Source organism: Anser anser, assembly GCF_964211835.1.
Source record: "Anser anser genome assembly, chromosome: 3".
Classification (NCBI taxonomy): Eukaryota; Metazoa; Chordata; class Aves; order Anseriformes; family Anatidae; genus Anser; species Anser anser.
Window position 1 is genome coordinate 29,013,101 of NC_139722.1, and position 22,168 is coordinate 29,035,268.

The window sequence follows — 22,168 nt, forward strand, 5'->3', positions numbered from 1 at the left end:
TTTCAAGAATCTTAAACAAAATTCCTCATGTTAACAATATAATTGGCTAACCTGGACTTAAATATTTTAGAACTGCCTTGCTATAAATTTTGTCCTTATATGCAAGACATACTTGAGGAGGTTATGATGATAAAGAATCCTATTTTTACTTCTCTTTCTATTAAATCTGCTGATTTCCAAGACTGGTGCTTGTGTATGTGTGGTGGTTGACCTTGGCAAGCTGCCAGATCCCCATCCAGCCACCTTCTCACCCTCACCTCTCACTCCCTCAACACGATAGTGTTGATATAAAAACGTAGGGTCAAGAGAAAGACGGAGATCACTTACCAATTCCCATTGTCGGCAAAACAGACTTTACTGGGGGAAGATTAATTTAATTTATTGCCAACTAAAATAGAGCAGGATAGTGAGAAATGAAGACAAAATCTCCAGCACATGTCCCCATCCTCCCCCTTTTTCTCAGGCTCAACTTCATCCTTTTATTCCTGATTCCTCTACTCTACCCCACAGAACAGGGGGGAGAGGAAATGGGGCACTGTAGTCAGGCCAAACCAGTTCCTCTTTGCCACTTCTCCCTCATCACACTTTACCCCTGCTCCAACATGGGTCTTTACTACAGGCTACAGTCCTTCAGGATAAACCTGTTCCAGCATGGGTCCTGGTTTTGAAGAGCCTGCAGCTCTTCAAAAACTGCTCCAGCATGGGTGTTTCCTATGGGCTACAGTGCTTCAGGAAAAGACCGCTTGTGTACGGGCTCCTCTCCACATGCTGCAAATCCTGTCAGGAGTCTGCTCTAGCATGGGCCACTGATCTGTCAAGAAATATCAGCCTGCTCTGGTGTGGGGCTGCATGGGTTGCAGTGTGGATATCTGCTCCACCACTGGTCTCTCCATGGGCTGCAGGGGAATCTCTGTTCTGGCACCTGGAGCACTTCCTCGCTTCCTTCTTCTGACCTTAATGTTGGCAGAGCTGTTTCTTACTCCTATCTCCACCTGGCATTCCTTAAACACATTTCCCAGCCATCTTGGCTGCTGGGCCCAGCCGTGCCCTGAGGGGGGCCATTGGAGCCAGCTGGAACTGGCTGGGGCCAGCATGGGGCAGCCCTGGTCTCTCCTCACAGAGGCCACCCATGCAGCCTCTCCGCTGCCAACACCTTTCCACTTACACCCAATACACTTTGCACAATCCAGACTTCTAAATCTCTCTGTCCTAAGTATCTAAAACATAAGCAGCGAATCTGGTGTGCCTCAATTTCTTGTCACTAAAATTTTAGCTTTTTCAATTGTGTCTTTATCAGTGCTATCAGTTATGTATTTTCATGAGCTGCATTCCATGAAGACTGAGAATTTGCCTATGCACAAGAAACTCATATGCCTGTTGCACAGTGCCAGTGTGCACGTTCTGTCCATAGTGGTCCATATATTGAGTGGGAGGTACAGATCATCAGTCTTACCTGCTTTTCCAGAAGCTACTCTGTTACAAATGAATTAAAATAGACAGGCAGCTGACATTCAGAGGGTGTGTTCTTTACACCCTCAACAGCCCTTTAATAGGATGCAGCCAACATCATATATATGTGTGTGTGTGTGTGTGTATAAACTAAAGAAATTCACAGTAGGTAATCAAACACCATAATCAACAAATTCTGTTTGCCAGCTAAATTGAAATACTATTCTCTAAAATGACAAAGTTCAAATATAAAACGAGCTTGTAACATCTTCTGTATAAGGTCTAAGACTCAGCAGAATATACCAAAAGCCATACTAGCAGTAACCAGTGATGCAATCTATTATTATAAAATGACTTTCCTGTTGAACACTTTCAAAAGGTGTTTACATTTACAGATGTTTACCTGAAAGCAATACATGTCTTCTGCACAGAGAGAAAAGGAAGGACTTAGTGATGCCACAAAATGTCTAAAGACATTGTCCAATTCCATTTCATCCGTTTTATGTTACTATGGTACTCTTTATCTTATTTCTTGAGATATGAATGAATTTGTACTTTATCACAGAAGCAGAGTCCCACAGGAGTCCCCTAATTAAAGTAACATATAGTTTTTTGATGGGTGGGGTTCTTATGCTGTGATACAAAATTAAGACTACACTACAGAAAAAAAAAAAAGGAAGGAAAAAAAAAAGCTGGTAACAACCAAACCCAAATGCTTAAATGTAAGGAGTTTTCTCTAGTTATGCATTTTGAAAAATTAAGGCTTTAGTTAACATCAGGTCTCCAGCAATGCTCAGAAATATTTATGTGAATCAATGATCTATATTATTAAATGTTATTTCATCCTATTTAGTGACAACATCTTAAGCAGGCTGGAGTAATAAGTAATTTCTAAGAAATATCTCAGATGTACTGTAGGGAATTTTAATAAATATTTTTTAAAGCTGCTGAAAAGAGATTTTTCATATGAAAATAATAACTTTTTTATTATTAACTGAACTTTAACATATTAAGGCAATGAAACTCCTGACAGAAACTAATAAAGGATAAGGTATATTTCCATAAAATCAGCACATACAAATTAAGTGTGTACATTTTAGATGTGCTAAATACATATAGTTCTTCAGTTTTCTTATCAAGGGTGAGCAATCCTGCTTCTCAAGAACAGAAAAACTATGTAAGTTTGTAAACTAAAACAACGAACATGGGTAGTTTTCAGTCATTTTACATGACTGTGTAGGAACAAGAAGTGTTTACGGTAGATCTGGATGATAGTCTGGTGGCAGATGGCATACCTAAACTGGTACCAAGGATTCAGGTGAAGGTTGCAGTTAGAATTCAGATTTAGATGAGCAGAAGCCAGAGATCAGAAACTTCCACTCAGCACTTTTTGCCATCAACGTCATTCTGCAGCTTATATTAGCAAACCAATTTTTTGACAAACTTGAGGTATTAAAATATATTGTGTAAAAATTCGCTCTGGAGCAACAAAGAATTTGCAGTAGATTTCTTACATCGTGGTTCATTGCTTTAGCCCTCAGGCCATTATTCTTTTCAACTTTTATAGATGAACAATTTCCTTAGTGGTGCTGTCTTTGTTGAAAAAAAAAAGTGTTTTTGTTTGTTTGTTTGTTTGTTTTTGTTTTTCTCACATGCTCAGACTTACAAGAAGTTTTCCTGATTTCACCTGAGACAGAACAGGTATGAAGACTGGTGTGCAAACTTTTCTCTTATTTTGTACTTAATTATTACTTCTTATATTAAAGGATGGAGGTCAAATTTGTATAACTGAAGGGAACATACACCCTTTCTTTTAAAAACTTTGTGAATTTCCTCAAAGTTTTTTTTTGAGAAAAGAGTGGAGAAATATGATTTTCTACTTTTGTGTCAGGGTTGAAACATGATTTCATAAAAGACATACTGTATGAACTGCTATTAATCAATTTAGTACTTTGGTATTTATGTTGCTGTTGTGAGTGCAGAGGTTGGTAGTGCATCAGTGAATTCAAGCTAGGCTAATCACTTGAGCCATCAGAGGGATTAATACTGAGGTCCAGCTAACGGTAGCAAAATTGTCAAAGACAATTGAGTTTCCTCGCATTTAGGTGGAGAGGACACTCTAACTCATAGTTCAGATAGAATATTTTCTGAGGACTTAATATATGAAGTGTGAATCACAAAATTAACAGAATTTTAATTTTCAGTAACAGCAGGTGTTTTCCGTAAAGGGGTCAGAATCTGATCCCTAAAAATCTAAAGCAAATTTTAACAAACTTAAGTAATTAATGGCAATAATGCTTTAAATCTACCAAAGTATTTGATATACCTAAACAAATTATTTTCCAAAAACTGTATTCAAATTTTCAACATGTATTTCTTACTATTCTGTTGGTGAGGCCACACCTAGAGCACTATGTCCAGTTCTGATCCTCTCATGAGCAAAACCTACTTATTTTCACACATCCAATATGACACTAGATTTTACTGAAAGTATGGAAGCATAAGTTTTCATTTTTCACTTAAGGATTAGTTAGAATTAGTTGCTTTGTTTTATGAAGTGATGTTCTTATTAGGACCAAGCCAACAGTAAAAATGCCCAGTAACATAGTGACTTTTATTTTCAGGCAATTTACAGGCATTATCTATTTAATCATTGCAATATCTGTGTGAGATGGTTACATTTATTTATCTACAGCTTCAACTGAAGAATATGAACTGGGGATAGTAATTAATTTACCCAAGGGCACAAAGGATATCTGCATCTGTATTTAAATTAAAACATCTTTTCAGCTCATTGTTAGGTGTGCATGTCACTAAACATTTTTTTTTTCCATCTCTAATTCAAGTTCCCGTAATTTTAATAATATAGTTGCAAATGCTAGTACAGAAAATCTTCATTCTTTTCAAAAAATAACTGACCGTTTATACAGAGCACCTCTGGTTCACTAGGAGTTACTTGATCCTTTGATAAAGATGAAGAATCACTGCTATTCACAGCATTTTAGTAGAGTCATTAGGATGAAACTCATAGTTTATATTGTATGTATGTCCATTACATAAACCTCATTGTTCATAATAAATCCCTGTATTAACCTCAGAGGCACAGCAAAAAGGAATGAATAGCTACAGACACTCAAACCATGTATGCACAAGCCAAGAATAATAATAAAAATTTATTGGATAAAGCCTGTATATAATGACTGACATCTTTACAGGAAGAGGCACAAATGATCTGCTGAGAGAATGTCACAATAATTTTCTTTTCTGTCGATGACACACATTCTGCCATGTGAAAAGCAATCTCCTTTCAGATCTGTGCAAGGAGGTGCAGGACGCTGCTGTCTGAATTTCCACTGTACACAAGAGTTAACAGACACCAATAGGAACTAAACGTGGGACAGCAAAGCAGTATATGAATGTGAGTATCCCCATCCCAGAACAAAGGAAATAATTTTTGTGCTAATTTTTACCGACAGACCTAATTAAGAAACACATGCCTACATGAAGCAACAAATACGAAAGCACAGTTTTGCATTTGAAGATATAACTCAGTGTTGTCTTCAGTTCCAAACTCAACAGGATACTACTCAAAGCATTTAAGGATCTTTGGATATTAAGTATATTAAAGTGCTTTTACAAACAATTGGTTTGCTTATGAGGGATGGTTGGAGACTTGTGTTTCAGTATTCTGACATTTTCAGGCTTTACTGATAGCTATCAGTTTTTCTTCTAAACACCTTAGTACTTCTGTAAGCCCTCTCAGACCATGCTTGTGTAAAAACAGGTTTTCTAACCTTGTTTTCCACAGTAACAATGTCTGTAAATGCACATGTCAAAACCTATTCAGAGTTTATCAGTGATTTCTTATTGGTATTTACCAATAAATACCAGTGAGTTTACTAGTCTTAAATCTCTACTCCAGCCTTCTTTGGCCACTGTGCTTTTAAAAACTGGAGAAAGGCTGTTGATCCTGGACAAAGGATCTCTAATCTCAGGAATCTCTACTTCCCACCTTTTCTATGTTTTCTTAATCTGCATATAATAGCATGCAAAATCACAAATTATACAGTATATATATAATTGGCATAGAAAAATCTTCAACATCATATTTCTTTCTTCCTTTATTTTGTTGTGTCTTTTTTCACTGTGTTGCTGCCTGGCCTGATTTATCTTATACGTCCTTTATAGCCTTCACTATTATCTGCCAGCCTCATATAATATCTTGGATACTTAAGGGCACCTCATGTGATACAAAATGCACATGCTCAGGTAACCTGATTGAGCTCATGCATACTTTAGAGCGGTGCTTGATTCTTTTAGGTGTAAGTAATGCAGCCAGAAGAATTGAATCCCAAAACCAGGGATTTTGGATGTTTGTAAAATTTCAACATTTTTTTTGCTGCCTAAAACTTACAATTTCATCAAGAAATGTGTTGCTATAAGGTCAAATATATAACCAGATACTAAACTACCGGAAATCTCCAGTTCTGTCATATTTCTTTAATGGTATGTTACAGTATTTCAGTGGCTTTTTACAAAATACAGGTATTTTTTTAATCCAAGCAATCATTTATTTATTAAAAATGGCTGCCCCCCTCCCAAGGTCAGGTTGGATAGGGCTTTGAGCAACGTGGTCTAGTGGGAGATGTCCCTTACCATGGCAGTGGGATTGAAATTAGATGATCTTTAAGGGCCCTTCCAACACAAACCATTCCATGATTCTATGAAAATTGGTCACAGACAAATTGCCATGGACACTAACTGATGAAATTTTCATTTTCCTTAATCTAAATAACTACCTCTGTACCTTTCAAAATGCAAGCAAGGTGCTTTTGCCATATGAGATTTCATACCACACAAGATATAAATGTGGTACTTACACACTATAGCAAATTAACAATTGTATAAAAAATTTCAAATGCTTACCAAGGGGGCAATTGCATTTGAATCCATTTATGTCCTCTTCACAGGTTCCTCCATTCCAACAGTGTCCGTTTAGACACTCATTCACGCGAACAGAACATGTTTCTCCTGAAATTTTATGTTAAAATAAACAAATAAATCAATAAACATGCAGATCTGTTCAAATTATAGGGACATATTTATAATAGAAAAGGACTATCAGAATGTCATAGACTGAATGTTGACCTCACTGGCCAAGACACACTTAGTAGAGCATGCAGGGACGCTGGTAGGCATCCTTTATGTCATGAATTTTTCTAGTTCATTCGTTACAAGAGTCCATTTTGACAGGCAATATTGGAAGCATGACAATCCAGAAAATAGAGAGCTTTCCTAGAGAGGATACACACAATCCTGGAGGGTTTTCCTATTATACAAAATTACTGTATTCAGGCAGTTTTTTGTTTTTATTTTTTCAGTTGTGTCAATCGTTTTCTTTCATTTCACTCACTGTCTCCTTTGAAAAAGAATGGCAGAGTATCATTGAACATGAAAAGCAGGCCAACACTAATTTATAGTTATATGTAACAGTAGAGTTCAGCTTATGTTCAGCAGAATGTTGCCACTACTATAATACCAGATATACCTTTCCACGAATACAACAGAAGAGGATAATCAAGTGACTGAAAAATATTTAATGAAGCAAAATACAGATATTACTTAATGAAATAATTCAGAGCTAAGGTAAGAAGCGTAATTAAATGTAGATTTGTAATCTACAGCAGGGGTTGCTTTGATTTGTAACAGGAATATGTACTTCCAGCCACATGAATATGGAGGAAAATCATAAGTGCAGTGCTTATGATCACTGCATGGTCAGCATGTGGGGCTTTTGGTGAACCTCACAGAAAAGTATAAAAATAAATAAATAAATCCTGAAATTGCCCTAAATTCTTTGCACTGAGGAAAATATTTGGTGTCTTATCCTCAGCACACATAAATGTCCTCTCATGCAACCATATGTGTCAATACAGTCAGATCTGAAAAACCTTTATTTTGTCACAAGAAGTACCTATCATATCTGCCAGAAATAAAAGGCCTTCATCAGGGAAGCCCATAGTAGCACTAAGGTTCTCTTCCACACTTAAAATGATTGGCAGAGTAACTTCTATTAATGTTTTTTTTCTTACGTCTAACCATGCTCTACATTGTTCATATGATTTTAAGATATCTGGAGGAAAAAATGGAGACACATGTAGAGACAAAGGAGAGTCCAGATAACTCAGTAAACTAGAGAGCTACCTGCTTGACAGTGGCAGTTGCTGAATGTTGCTTAATGTGCTGTGGCACCTGTCAGGAATATAGATATTTGGAAGTGGCCAAAATATAGATGTTTTTAGATTTCTTTTTTATATTTGTAAAGTTTGTTTGAAGTGCTGAAAACGAAATAGCACTATATGCAACCTTTCTGATCTAATTCCAGTATTTTGCTTTCCTTATGTTTTCTAGTTCAGACCTATTCCCACAGCTATGTCCTAGAATACGGTAGGTCTCTTTGGAGGGAGATAAATGGAAATGCATTGGCTCTCTTCTTATGCACAGATAAGTGGAGAGTAGCACAGAGTTTCTTCTAGGAGTAAATAATATGTTTACAAGCCATGGGTAAGCTGCAATATGTACAAGAAAAACTACCTGAAACAGATTCTTTCACATCCTTTAAGTTGTGGTATACTTCTAATGGAGAAAGTCTAAAATAAAAAAAAATGCAATTCTAAGGAAATTGCCTCTTGAATCTAAGACAGCAAAGGTATCTTTGTGAACTGTATGGTACCATAATTTGAAGACATGGCTGTACCAGGTATAACTACAATTTCTTCCAAATTGTGAACTGTTGTTAACTATGTCCTTTGATTTTTCTGTTCTTTTTGGGACATGAAGATTAGTGTGGGATGAGTCAACTGCATCTAGGCTTCTAATTAGGTCTATACTTTTCAACTGAGAATTTACAGTGAAATTCAGCACCCTAAATGATGTTATCTAATGCTATATAGACAATCCTGTATTCAGCCTCAAGAAAATACTTCTTAGGGGATTAAATGGACACTAAGCAGAGACAGTCACAACAGTTTTATAAAAGTACCATAAATTGGTACCATTTAGGCTGGCAGTCCTGATGGGATAGTAGGAAATAAGAGAAAAGACCAGACAGAAAGGGCAGCAGTGAACTGTGCAGTATTTCCAAAAACTAACAAAAAGTAGTCTGCACTGTGCAAGGTGAAGCCTTTGGGGAATTCAAAAGTAAAAAGACAACCAGATGAACAGACCAAAAGGTTAATTCTCTGGCCATGTTTTGACTGAAATATATGAAATGACACATCTGGGGATTCATGAGAGGATGATGAAATAATGAAGGCTCAAGAAGTTTGGGACATGAGATGAACATTGGAGCTTTAGCTGTTTTGAGGAGCAGTGACAAAATCTGATTGTGTGTAGAAAAGGTGAGAAAGAATTCAAAGCCATTTCCTATTGAAGTCTAACCAGAAGCATAGTGATTTGAGCAATATGAGAAAGGAAGCAGAAAAAGGGGATTTATTTTGTGCCTTCATTTGGAAAAAAAATAAAATAAATATTGGTTATAATCTATAGATAAGAAATTCCCACTAGTGTTATCAGAAACTGATTTTCATTTCAAATATCACACTATTAACTCCCATTCTTTTAAGACTTCATTAATACAATTTTTCTTAATGTATTAATCTATACTGCAACACTCCATAGATTAAAATATTTAGTCCCAACTTAGATGATTGATCCCAAATGTAAATGTCCAGACTAATACTATACAGTAGAAGTATACCTGCTGTACATTTTCAACACTGCTGAAAAACAATCTAGTTTCAGGTATTTTGCTTTTATTTATCTGTAGCCATGTTAAATGTGTGTGAATTCCATTCTGCATTTAAAAGAACAAGAGAATTAGGAAAAAAAAATTCCCTGCTCTGATAACAATGGTGTTGATTTTATGCCTGGAGGCTGTTATTACAGCTAAATTACTTCAATTGACAAAGAAGCAATTACATGCCACTCAGCCCCATCTGAGTTATCAAGCTTTGAGAATACCTTTCTCATAACTGACAAAAATATTTACAAAAACCACTGACTGATTTATACTTTGTGCTAGCTAACAGTACTTGCAGAATTATTTAGAAAATTATTTAATTTTCTGAAATATTCCAGTTGAAAATACTCTTAACACATTAAATAGTTCACTGTTTTTTTGTTATTTTGTTTATTCCTGTTTGTTTTTGTTTGTTTTCCTGACAAACTAGCAGTACTTTTGACATTCACAGCTAAGACTTTAGCTTCCATGCAGCTGTATTGCCATACCATCAAGATCACTTTTGTTTTCCTTCTACTTTTTCTATCTAGCCACTGAAAAATGTACTGATTACAGGTGACAGAAAATGATATTATCTTCCATCTAAAAGTTAAAAGTGCCACTTTTATTATTTTGTACACCTCAGAAAAGGCTACAGAAACAGAATTTTTTTAATTATTATTATATGTGAATGATGTTAAACCTTGGAAAAACCTTCCTGTGTTGGTGCAATAACTCTTGTAGGTATGTGTCCTAATACAGAGCGGCACTAAGCTGGTAGTTGCACCCACCAAAAGGCATGTCCTTAAACTTCCTGCATACAGTTGCAATGGAAATATAAGAATTTGTGCCTTCAGAATAGGAGGGCAATATTTGGACAGTACTGTTTAAAATGTTTCAGAGAGAAGAAAAGAGTTTATAAAGTTAATGTGTGATATTTTCTGAGTATGCAAGACAGGAAGAAAGGTGGAAAAGCTAGATGCATACAGTGCATCCATTTATTTATTTTTTTAGTATACAGCTAATTTCAACTACACGTTTGAAATGGATGATGAAAACCTTATTTGAACATCCAGTAAGAATAATTAATTGGCTACAAATTACTTTCAACATCAAAGTATGTTCATATGAATATTTTCTGGGTTTACATTTTTAAGGTTAACATTAATACAACAAATCCAAACATAATTAGTAGTATAACATAATATTTAATTAGTTATTTAATAAATCATAGCTTTAGGTCTGAATTCCTAAGCAATTCACAGGACTCATGTCATCAAATTCTGAAATACAAGCAGAATGTTAAAACTCATCATAAGCTGATTCTATTTCCCTTTACTTTATAGTGTGTTTTATCATGTATAAAATTGCAGTGTTCTTAAAATACATAACAAATAATTAGAGCTGCCTAGGAAACTCTGTTACTCTAGCAAATCTCATGGCCTGACACTTAGCAGCTTTCTGCAGGTACACTGATGTCGCAGAAGTGACTGATTATTCTGCAGAACAGAAGACTTGCTAAGAGATATGCGCTTAGGACCTTCAGCAGATGCATGCTTAGGAATTTGGCAGACACATAGTCTATCAGCATTACTAATATAATGTTTAAAGAAATCATACTATTTTAGCAAATGAAACCAAAGGAATACTCCTTTTCAAAATATAATGGATGAAGTCTCATTGAATATTCCTTTACTCTGAAGTACCAGCAACTCTGTAAGATTACAACATTGAAAGTCTGCACCTTTCAGTAGTTCAAATTTTGATTGTTTTATTTCTGATGACAAAATTGCCTAACCTCACACTTTAACGGAGTGATTTTAACTGTTTTGACATTTTTTAGGATATCTGCAAAACTGATTTTTTTTTTTTAATCTCAGAGTAAGCTTAATTTCATATTGTTCTCAAATTAAATATTCATACATTAGAGTAAAACCAGGAATGATTAGAAAGCTTATTTTCTTAATATAACAGATGTTATATATAAGTATCTGTATTTTATTGTCATCCATTTTATAAATTGCCACTGGTACTTTTAATGTCTTTCAGGCTTAATTCATGCAAAAATATCAAAATGCCACACTTCATTTGCATAATATTCATACCAAATTTTGTTTTATAGGCATAATGGAATATAAAGTTTGACAATGAAAAGATGGAGAGAATAAACAAAAAAAAATTGTCTTTTTTTTTTTTAATTATTATTATTATTAAAACTTCTTAACCCCTTAATTGGGGAAATATTACTTCAGGACATAAACTGCATATTTCTATTCCCAGATCAAATGAAAAGCAAATGATTTAAAATTCTGCTTAATGTAATCTTAATAAAGTATTACTGAAAAAAATGCTTGTTTGTTTCAGTCCAGCTAGTAGCCATCAAACCTAACAATATATTTGCAGGTTGCAGTCACAACTTCCTGGTGAATTCAGGGCTAATGAAAAGTTAACGCATATTATTAAGGATCTTACCAAATGCCTATTTAACACTGACAGGCATGGGCCATCAACTGCCTAACTAGGAAGCCTGTTCCAGTGTTTGACCACTCTTACAACGAAGGATTTTTTCTGACTATCCAGTCTGAAGCTTCCCTGGTGCAGCTTTGTGCCAGTCCAGTGCATCCTATCATTGGTTACCAGAAAGAAGAGATCAGCACCTCCTTATCCTTTTCCTGAGGATAAATTGTAGATAGCAATAAGGTCGCCTCTTAGCCTCCTTTTCTTCCAAATAGATTAACTCACTCTCCTCAACCTCTCATACAGCATGCCTTCCAGCCCTTTTATCAGCCTTGTTGCCCTCCCCTGGATGCATTCAAGTACCTTAACATCTTTTCTATATGGTGGAGTCTAGAACTGCACACAATATTAAAGGGGAAGCAGCACCAATGCTAAATACAGTGGGAGAATCCCCTCTTTTGACGGGCTGGCTGTGATGTGTTTAATGCATCCCAAAATGCATTAAAATGCATTGCATTAAAATGCAATGCCCACTGTTCCAATCTACCTAGATCCCTCTGCAAGGCCTCTCATCCCTCCAGGAAGTCAACAGCACATCCCAGTTTAGTGTTGTCAGTGAACTTGCTAAGGATGCATTCCAGATCATTGACTAAAATGTTGAACAAGACTGGCCTTAGGGCAGAGCCTGGGGGAACACTGCTAGTGACTGTCTGCCAGCCAGTGGTAGCCCATTTGAGCTCTGCCATTGAGCCAGTCCATCACCCAGTGCATTGTGAAGCTGTTCATCTCCCATTTGGACAATGTGTCCAGAAGGATATTGTGAGGGATGGTAGCAAAGGCCATTCTAAAACCCAGAATGATTACATCCACTGCCTTCTCCTCATCCACCATGCATGTGACCTTATCATAGAAGGAGATGAAATTACTAAGGCAAGTCTTTCCCTTTATGAAGCCACGTTGACTACGTATGACAACTGCTTTGTTCTTTAAATGCCTTTCAGTAGCACCTAGGATAATCTTATCTATAATGGTTGCAGGTGCTGGGGTTAAACTAACAGGTCTGTAGTTTCCTGGGTCTTATCTCTTGCCCTTTTTGTAGATTATTATTGCATTGGCTCACTTCCAGTCATCAGGGACCTGCCAAGACTCCCGAGACATATTATGGAGAGGAGACCAGCTATGACACCTGCTAACTCCCTCAGTACTCTGGTGTGAGTCCCTTCATGTCCCATGGTCTTATGAATATTCAACTGATACAGCTGTTGTCTTACAACTGTGTTGCCCACAAGTGGAAAGTCGCTGCTCCCCAAGTCATGGGCATCCAATTCTGAAGACCAGGCAGCCCAAGATCTACCATGAATTTTAAAAAGTGAGACAAAAAAAAGGCATTAAATGACTTTTCCTCATCCTTACTTGCTAGGTGACCTTCTTTGTCAAGTATCAGTCCAATGTTTTCCTTGAAATGGAAAAATTCCATTCACTGGAAATGGTGAACAGAAACGTGAATCCATTTGCATTCCTTTGTGCAGCAGAAACATTTTCAATACATCATACAGGTCACTTTTCCAAAGGATGGGCTAACTAAGGAGACATCTCTTTCTCATAAGAGTAGTATCTAGGTATCTTTGTCCTGCTACACAAAAGCACTGTTTAAACCTGCCAACTAGCAGCTGCCAACCACAGGTAAGTAGTTTCATTCCAGATCAGTACCTGCTACTCTTCCAAGGCCTTTAAAAGGTCCTTATGCCCTTTTTGCATCCTGGTACTGTAAGAAACTCGTATGAGGAACAATGTTTATATTGTTATTAAAGAGTTTTCATTTTAGGTCTGTATTTCAATTTGTTTAGTAGATCAAAGCAAATCTCTGTGTAGATTATGTGCTGAATAGCAAAATATATGAGCTTGACTTCACATGCTACACAGATCAGTTAAGAACTTGCTGGAGTAGAGGGCTCCTATATCTTTTCACAAGACAGCTTGGCAGAGTGCACTGGAAGATTGATTGCACAGCACACAGCCAGTCTGATCTAGTTAATAAAATAGCCATTGAAATAAAAGGGACATTATCTGTGCATGTGACAATGCTTTGTAAATAATTTTTCATGAATGTATTTCACCTAATTGTATGTATCCAGAATTAATTTAATTTTACTGAATTAGGAACAGTAGGATGGGGAATAGTAAGTTAAACACAGGTATCTAGTATTACATTAATGCTAGAGAGTGTCTTGGCTTTCATATGTTACTAAAGGGCAGAAGTCTCATGTGCACCTTGAGTCATATCTGACCTATGAGGATGTCTTAGGCTGCTAAGACAACAAAAATGATATCTAATGCTTAGAACTGGAAGCACTGGAAGTGCTCCCATAATGTCTTAAGTTTCCTGTATATGCAGTGGAGAAAGCATTTTCAGTGATTCAGATAATAGCTACACAGCAAGCTTATAGTATTTTATTCTGAATTTTGAATTACTTTGGCAATTCTTCTTTCTTTTCCTACACATGGAAAATCTGTAAAACTAGAAATTTAGGAAATATCATTGAAGACAGTATGAAGGCAATGGACTGGTTTAAACTCAAAAAGAGGGGACTGAGAAGATGCAATCTTTCTATTTATGAAGATCTTTATAAATACTTCCTCTGTGTCCATTTTTTATGTTAATAAAAGCTTTTTAATATTAGCCATAATATCTGTCCTGGTTCCAGTTAGGACAGAGTTAAGTAGCTCATAGTAGCTGGTAGGGTGCTATGTTTTGGATTAGGATGAGAAGAGCGCTGATAACATGCTGATGTTTTAATTGTTGCAGAGCAGTGTTTACACCAGGCCAAGGACTTTTCGGCTTCTTGCTCTGTCCTGCCAGCGAGCAGGCTGGGGGTGCAGCAGGAGCTGGGAGGGGACAGACCCAGGACAGCTGACCCAAACTGGCCAAAGGGGTATTCCATACCATCTGACGTCATGCTAAACAATATATAGGGGTGGCTGGCCGGGGTGGGGGGGCCGGCTGCTCGGGAATAGGCTGGGCATCGGTCAGCGGGTGGTGAGCAATTGCATTGTGCATCACTTGTTTTCTTACACATTATTATTGTTAATACTATTACCATTATCACTATTATTATTATTATTGTTATTATTATTTTCCTGTCTTAATAAACTGTCTTTATCTCAACTCACAGGCTTCACTTTCCCGTTTCTCTCCCCCATCCCAGAGAGGGAGGGGGGAGGGTGAGCGAACGGCTGTGTGGTGTTTAGCTGCCAGCCGGGTTAAACCACAACAGTCTTTTTGGCGCCCAACGTGGGGCCCGAAGGGTTGAGATATCGACAAATCTGACCAGAGTGTGTTAAACTAAAATTGGTATAAGTATTGGACCTGCTTAATAGTTGCTAGTCACGATGTTGATTGCCTTAATCTCCAGTCTGCTGTACCTGTATTCCAAATTGAGTTTTATGGTGCGTTACTTTCTGTATGTGCTCCCTGTTGCACTGTTTATCCTTTCCGGGCCCTGGTTTAAGATTGTTATGGTACTGTGCGGTGTAGCAATGGCTTATGAAATGATGAAATATCTGGTCACGACTTTAACCTGGTATTTGTACTCAGCACTGACGTCGACTCTATACTTTGGAACCCATATCTCGGAAACTATTAGCAATTACACCTATTGCCTGTTTTCGTTAGGGAGCCCATCTGTGAAGGGGACAGGGGAAGACATGTTTCCCTACCTGTTCACTCTCCCTTTCTCCTTCACCACCACCCTCTTATCCCCCGAGTTAGTTACGGTGGTTCTCCGAGATGTTGAATATCCTTGGGATACTCAGACCAGCCTGCTCTTGTTGTTATGTCTCCTGAATGCGCTTCAGATTTTGTGGCTGGGTCAGAGAAACGAGCTGTAGCAGTGCAAGTTGACCCCGCAGAGGGTATTCCAAGCCCTGTGGCAGACCCTGTGTCTGGGTCAGAGAAACGAGCTGTAGCAGTGCAAGTTGACCCCGCAGAGGGTATTCCAAGCCCTGTGGCAGACCCTGTGTCTGGGTCAGAGAAACGAGCTGTAGCAGTGCAAGTTGACCCCGCAGAGGGTATTCCAACCCCTGTGGCAGACCCTGTGGCTGGGTCAGAGAAACGAGCTGTAGCAGTGCAAGTTGCCCCTGTAGACAAGGTGAAAAAATGGTATAGAGGCTCAGGTCGTTTAAAACGCAGACAGTCTTCTGCTAAGTCTGGGCGTAGTGAAGACGAGGCTGGGCCATCAAAGGTGCAGGAGACTGAAGATGAGGATGAGGATGGCGAAAAATCAACAGTAACTACCCGGACTCCATACCAGCCATCAAAGGTGCAGGAGACTGAAGATGAGGATGAGGATGTCGGAAAATCAACAGTAATTACCCGGACTCTATACCAGCGTGAGCTACGAGATGTGCGAAAAGATTTTGGTCGCTGTATAGGCGAGCAGCTTGTCACCTGGCTGCTCCGGTGCTGGGACACAGGAGCCAATTATGTGGAATTGGAGGGCAAGGAAGCCAGGCGGCTGGGATCCCTTGCTAGGGATGCATGCATTGACAAAGCAATTGGAGATGGAGCACAATCTCGCAGCCTCTGGAGGCGTCTCCTGTCAGCTGTGAAGGAAAGGTATCTCTTCAAGGAAGAACTTGTATGTTTACCAAGCAAATGGACCACCATGGAGAAGGGAATTCAGTACCTGAGGGAATTGGCCGTACGGGAAGTAATTTATAAGGACCTAGACGACGCACAAACATCCGCAGATCCAGATGCAGTCCGGTGTACACCACCCATGTGGCGGAAGTTTGTACAGAGTGCCCCATCATCATATGCCAACTCATTGGCAATACTAGCCTGGAAAACGGAGGAGAATCCCACAGTGAATGAAGTGACTAAAATACTCCGGCAGTACGAAGGAAATCTCTCCTCTTCCCTAAAGGCCTGTGTCTCAGCTGTGGAGAAACTCTCTGAAGAGGTCCACCAACTTAAAGAGAATTTATCTTCCCCTCCACCTGAACGAACCAGTGTCCACCAGCTAAAAGAGAAGGCTTTAGAGAAACTTTCTGAAAAGATCCACAAACTTGAAGAAAGATTATCTTCCCCTTCACCTGAACGAACCAGTGTCCACCAGCTAAAAGAGAATGCTTTGGAGAAACTTTCTGAAAAGATCCACCAACTTGAAGAAAGATTATCTTCCCCTTCACCTGAACGAACTAGTGTCCACCAGCTAAAAGAGAATACCTTGGAGAAACTTTCTGAAGAGATCCACCAACTTAAAGAGAGATTATTTTCCTCCCCACCTGTACAAACCAGTGTCTCAGCTATTAGGGGTAAACGTTCATCTATGCAAGGAAGACAATATGGTGGGCACACACACCGCGCCACCCTGTGGTTTTACCTACGTGACCATGGAGAGGACATGAGAAAATGGGATGGAAAATCTACTGCGACCCTAGAGGCACGGGTACGTGAATTGCAAAGGAAAACAATTGGGAAAAAGGAGTTCTCTGAAAGGTTTGCTGCTCCAACTTCCAGCAGGCAGTCCTTTAAACACAGAAATGAAGATTCTGACCAGGACTAGAGGGGCCCTGCCTCCAGCCAGGGGGAGGAAAGGGACAATCGAGTTTATTGGACTGTGTGGATTCGATGGCCTGGCACGTCAGACGCACAGAAGTATAAGGCTTTGGTAGACACCGGTGCACAATGTACTCTAATGCCATCAAGCTATAAAGGGCCAGAGCCCATCTGTATTTATGGTGTGACGGGGGGATCCCAGCAGTTAACTGTATTGGAGGCTGAAGTGAGTCTAACCGGTAATGAGTGGCAAAAGCACCGTATTGTGACTGGCCCAGATGCTCCGTGCATCCTTGGCATAGACTATCTTAGAAGAGGATATTTCAAGGACCCAAAAGGGTTCCGCTGGGCTTTTGGCATAGCTGCCTTGGAGACAGAGGACATTAAACAGTTGTCTACCTTGCCTGGTCTCTCAGAGGACCCTTCTGTTGTGGGGTTGCTGAGGGTTGAAGAACAGCAAGTGCCGATCGCTACCACAACTGTGCACCGGCGGCAATATCGCACCAACCGAGACTCCCTGAGTCCCATCCATAAGCTAATTCGTCAACTGGAGAGCCAAGGAGTGATCAGCAAGACTCATTCACCTTTTAATAGTCCCATATGGCCAGTGCGAAAGTCTAATGGTGAGTGGAGACTAACAGTGGACTATCGTGGCCTGAACGAAGTCACGCCACCACTGAGTGCTGCAGTGCCGGACATGCTAGAACTCCAGTATGAACTGGAATCAAAGGCAGCCAAGTGGTATGCCACAATTGATATCGCTAATGCATTTTTCTCCATCCCTCTAGCAGCACAGTGCAGGCCACAGTTTGCCTTCACTTGGAGGGGAGTCCAATATACTTGGAATCGGCTGCCCCAGGGGTGGAAACACAGCCCTACCATTTGCCATGGACTGATCCAGTCTGCGCTGGAGCAGGGGGAAGCTCCTGAACACCTGCAGTACATCGATGACATCATTGTGTGGGGTGACACTGCAGAAGAAGTTTTCGAGAAAGGGAAGAAAATAGTCCAAATCCTTCTGAAGGCCGGTTTTGCCATAAAACAGAATAAAGTTAAAGGACCTGCACGAGAGATCCAGTTTTTAGGAATAAAATGGCAAGATGGACGCCGTCAAATCCCAATGGATGTGATCAACAAAATAACAGCTATGTCTCCACCAACTAGCAAAAAAGAAACACAAACTTTCCTAGGTGTCGTGGGGTTTTGGAGAATGCATATTCCAAATTACAGTCTGATTGTAAACCCGCTCTACCAAGTAACCCGTAAGAAGAATGCTTTTGAATGGGGCCCTGAGCAACGACAAGCCTTTGAACAAATTAAGCAGGAAATAGTTCATGCAGTAGCCCTCGGGCCAGTCCGAACAGGACCAGATGTAAAGAATGTGCTCTACACCGCAGCCGGAGAGAATGGTCCCACCTGGAGCCTCTGGCAGAAAGAACCTGGGGAAACTCGAGGTCGACCCCTGGGGTTTTGGAGTCGGGGATACAGAGGATCTGAAGCCCGCTATACTCCAACTGAAAAGGAGATATTGGCAGCATATGAAGGAGTTCGATCTGCTTCGGAAGTGGTCAGTACTGAAGCGCAGCTCCTCCTGGCACCCCGACTGCCGGTACTAGGCTGGATGTTCAAAGGAAGGGTCCCCTCTACGCATCATGCAACTGATGCTACATGGAGCAAGTGGGTTGCACTGATTACTCAGCGGGCTCGAATAGGAAACCCCAGTCGCCCAGGAATCTTGGAGGTGATTATGGACTGGCCAGAAGGCAAATACTTTGGGATATCACCAGAGGAGGAGGTGGTTCGTGCTGAAGAAGCCCCCCTGTACAACAAGCTACCGGAAAATGAGAAGAAATATGCCTTGTTCACTGACGGGTCCTGTCGTATTGTGGGAAAGCATCGGAGATGGAAAGCTGCTGTATGGAGTCCTACACGACGAGTTGCAGAAGCTGCTGAGGGAGAAGGTGAATCGAGTCAGTTTGCAGAAGTAAAAGCCATTCAGCTGGCTTTAGATATTGCTGAACGAGAAAAGTGGCCAGTTCCCTATCTCTATACTGATTCATGGATGGTAGCAAATGCCCTGTGGGGGTGGTTACAGCAATGGAAGCAGAACAACTGGCAGCGCAGGGGCAAGCCCATCTGGGCTGCGGCATTGTGGCAAGATATTGCTGCCCGGGTAGAGAACCTGGTTGTAAAGGTACGCCATGTAGATGCTCATGTGCCCAAGAATCGGGCTACTGAAGAACACCAAAACAACCAGCAGGTGGATCAGGCTGCTAAGATTGAAGTGGCTCAGGTGGACCTGGACTGGCAACATAAAGGTGAATTATTTATAGCCCGATGGGCCCATGACACCTCAGGCCATCAAGGTAGAGATGCAACCTACAGATGGGCTCGTGATCGAGGGGTGGACCTGACCATGGACACTATAGCACAGGTTATTCATGACTGTGAAACATGTGCTGCAATCAAGCAAGCCAAACGGTCAAAACCTCTTTGGTATGGAGGACGATGGCTGAAATATAAATATGGAGAGGCCTGGCAGATTGATTACATCACACTCCCTCAAACCCGCAACGGCAAGCGCCACGTACTTACAATGGTGGAAGCAACCACCGGATGGCTGGAAACATATCCTGTGCCCCATGCCACCGCCCGGAACACTATCCTGGGCCTTGAAAAGCAAGTCTTATGGCGACATGGCACCCCAGAGAGAATTGAGTCAGACAACGGGACTCATTTCCGAAACAACCTTATAGACACTTGGGCCAAAGAACATGGTATTGAGTGGGTGTATCACATCCCCTATCATGCACCAGCCTCTGGAAAAGTTGAACGATACAATGGACTGTTGAAGACTACACTGAAAGCAATGGGTGCTGGGACATTCAAAAATTGGGATACACATTTGGCAAAGGCCACCTGGTTAGTCAATACCAGGGGATCTGCCAACCGAGCTGGACCTGCCCAATCAAACCTGTTACGCACTGTAGAAGGGGATAAAGTTCCTGTAGTGCACGTAAGAAACATGCTGGGTAAAACAGTCTGGGCTACTCCTGCCTCAGGAAAAGGCAAACCCATTCGTGGAATTGCTTTTGCTCAGGGACCTGGATGCACTTGGTGGGTAATGCAAAAGAATGGGGAGGTCCGGTGTGTACCTCAAGGGGATTTGATACTGGGTGAGAATAGCCCATGAGTTGAATTGTAGTATGTTAATTATTATATAATAATGTATGTCATCACTACCATGATTGCTATATATCATAGATGAAAATGGTGATTAATTAGAATGTATTGGACAGAGTGTAACCTGAGCATGACATAAATGGTATGGAATAAGGGGTGGATATCTGTCCTGGTTCCAGTTAGGACAGAGTTAAGTAGCTCATAGTAGCTGGTAGGGTGCTATGTTTTGGATTAGGATGAGAAGAGCGCTGATAACATGCTGATGTTTTAATTGTTGCAGAGCAGTGTTTACACCAGGCCAAGGACTTTTCGGCTTCTTGCTCTGTCCTGCCAGCGAGCAGGCTGGGGGTGCAGCAGGAGCTGGGAGGGGACAGACCCAGGACAGCTGACCCAAACTGGCCAAAGGGGTATTCCATACCATCTGACGTCATGCTAAACAATATATAGGGGTGGCTGGCCGGGGTGGGGGGGCCGGCTGCTCGGGAATAGGCTGGGCATCGGTCAGCGGGTGGTGAGCAATTGCATTGTGCATCACTTGTTTTCTTACACATTATTATTGTTAATACTATTACCATTATCACTATTATTATTATTATTGTTATTATTATTTTCCTGTCTTAATAAACTGTCTTTATCTCAACTCACAGGCTTCACTTTCCCGTTTCTCTCCCCCATCCCAGAGAGGGAGGGGGGAGGGTGAGCGAACGGCTGTGTGGTGTTTAGCTGCCAGCCGGGTTAAACCACAACAATATTACAATAAGTTTGATTAAGAGCTATCAGAATGGCATATATAGTAACAGAGGTGAAGGACATTACATGTTGATGCATCTTCCAGCTATACAGTTCTATGACTTGTATGCTTTTAGGAAAAGTTAGCAAAAAATAGCAACAACTCTTAAATTAAAAAATATTACAAATATTTTTGCAGTTCATGATGACTACTACTTATGTGTCTGTAGGCTATCCTTTAATGAAAACTAAAAATCAAAATCCTATCTAATCCATGAGGTAATTGTCTTAAAGAATTAGCAGAAAACAAATCTAGCACTAAAAAGAATCAGACACATCAGTGTTCTTTGAAAATCTCAAAGACAAACTTTTTTTTAAAAAAAAAGTCTCAGAAAACAGTTATGAATTTGATACAATGGGTAGCTATACAAACTGTGGTTCTGTACAGTTTTCATAATTTCATAATTTCAGGTGGACCTGCTAAGATAAACGCATATCAGGTCCCTGAGAACACTGGTGGAACTTAATTCTCCTTAGCAGCCCCAACTGGGACTTTCCCAAACACCCTGCCCATTGCCCAACAAGCTCAGCCCTAGGCAGTCAGTTCTGGCCTGACCTATGCTGTAGCTGTGCCTGTTTATAGTCCTGCCTAAGGCCCTGTCTCAAAAATGGACCTCAACTCACACCATGGGTAATTTGTCTCTTTGAATGGACCCCTTGCATGTACATTGCAGTCTTGCCTGTGGCCTTGTCTGTAGCCCTGCCTCCTGCTGCTTCTAACTGGGTCCCCTGGCCCTGGGCCTGGCCAGTTGCCTTCAGTGCCTAGGGCTCTTGAGGGCAACAGGCTAACAGGGCTCTGCCTGCTCTGCTAGATGCTGCAGGACTGTGCTCTGCTTAGTGAGGGCAGTGCCTGCACTTGGGGTTGTTTTCAGCCCCTGGTTCATTGCTACCCTTATGAAGCAGCCTTGTGCACTTGCTGCTCCTTGATATAACATAGTCAATCTTCATTG

The 22,168-nt window shown here is 40.3% G+C and overlaps 1 protein-coding gene across 1 annotated transcript in view; it reads right to left on the reverse strand.

Moving 5' to 3' along the window:
• Window positions 1–22,168, reverse strand: part of EYS (eyes shut homolog) — an 855,622-nt gene that overhangs the window by 705,950 nt on the left and 127,504 nt on the right. Inside the window, exon 11 of the mRNA XM_083831800.1 lies at window positions 6,376–6,480. Within this exon, the coding sequence (XP_083687926.1) occupies window positions 6,376–6,480 (105 nt within the window). The remainder of the gene's footprint in view (window positions 1–6,375; window positions 6,481–22,168) is intronic.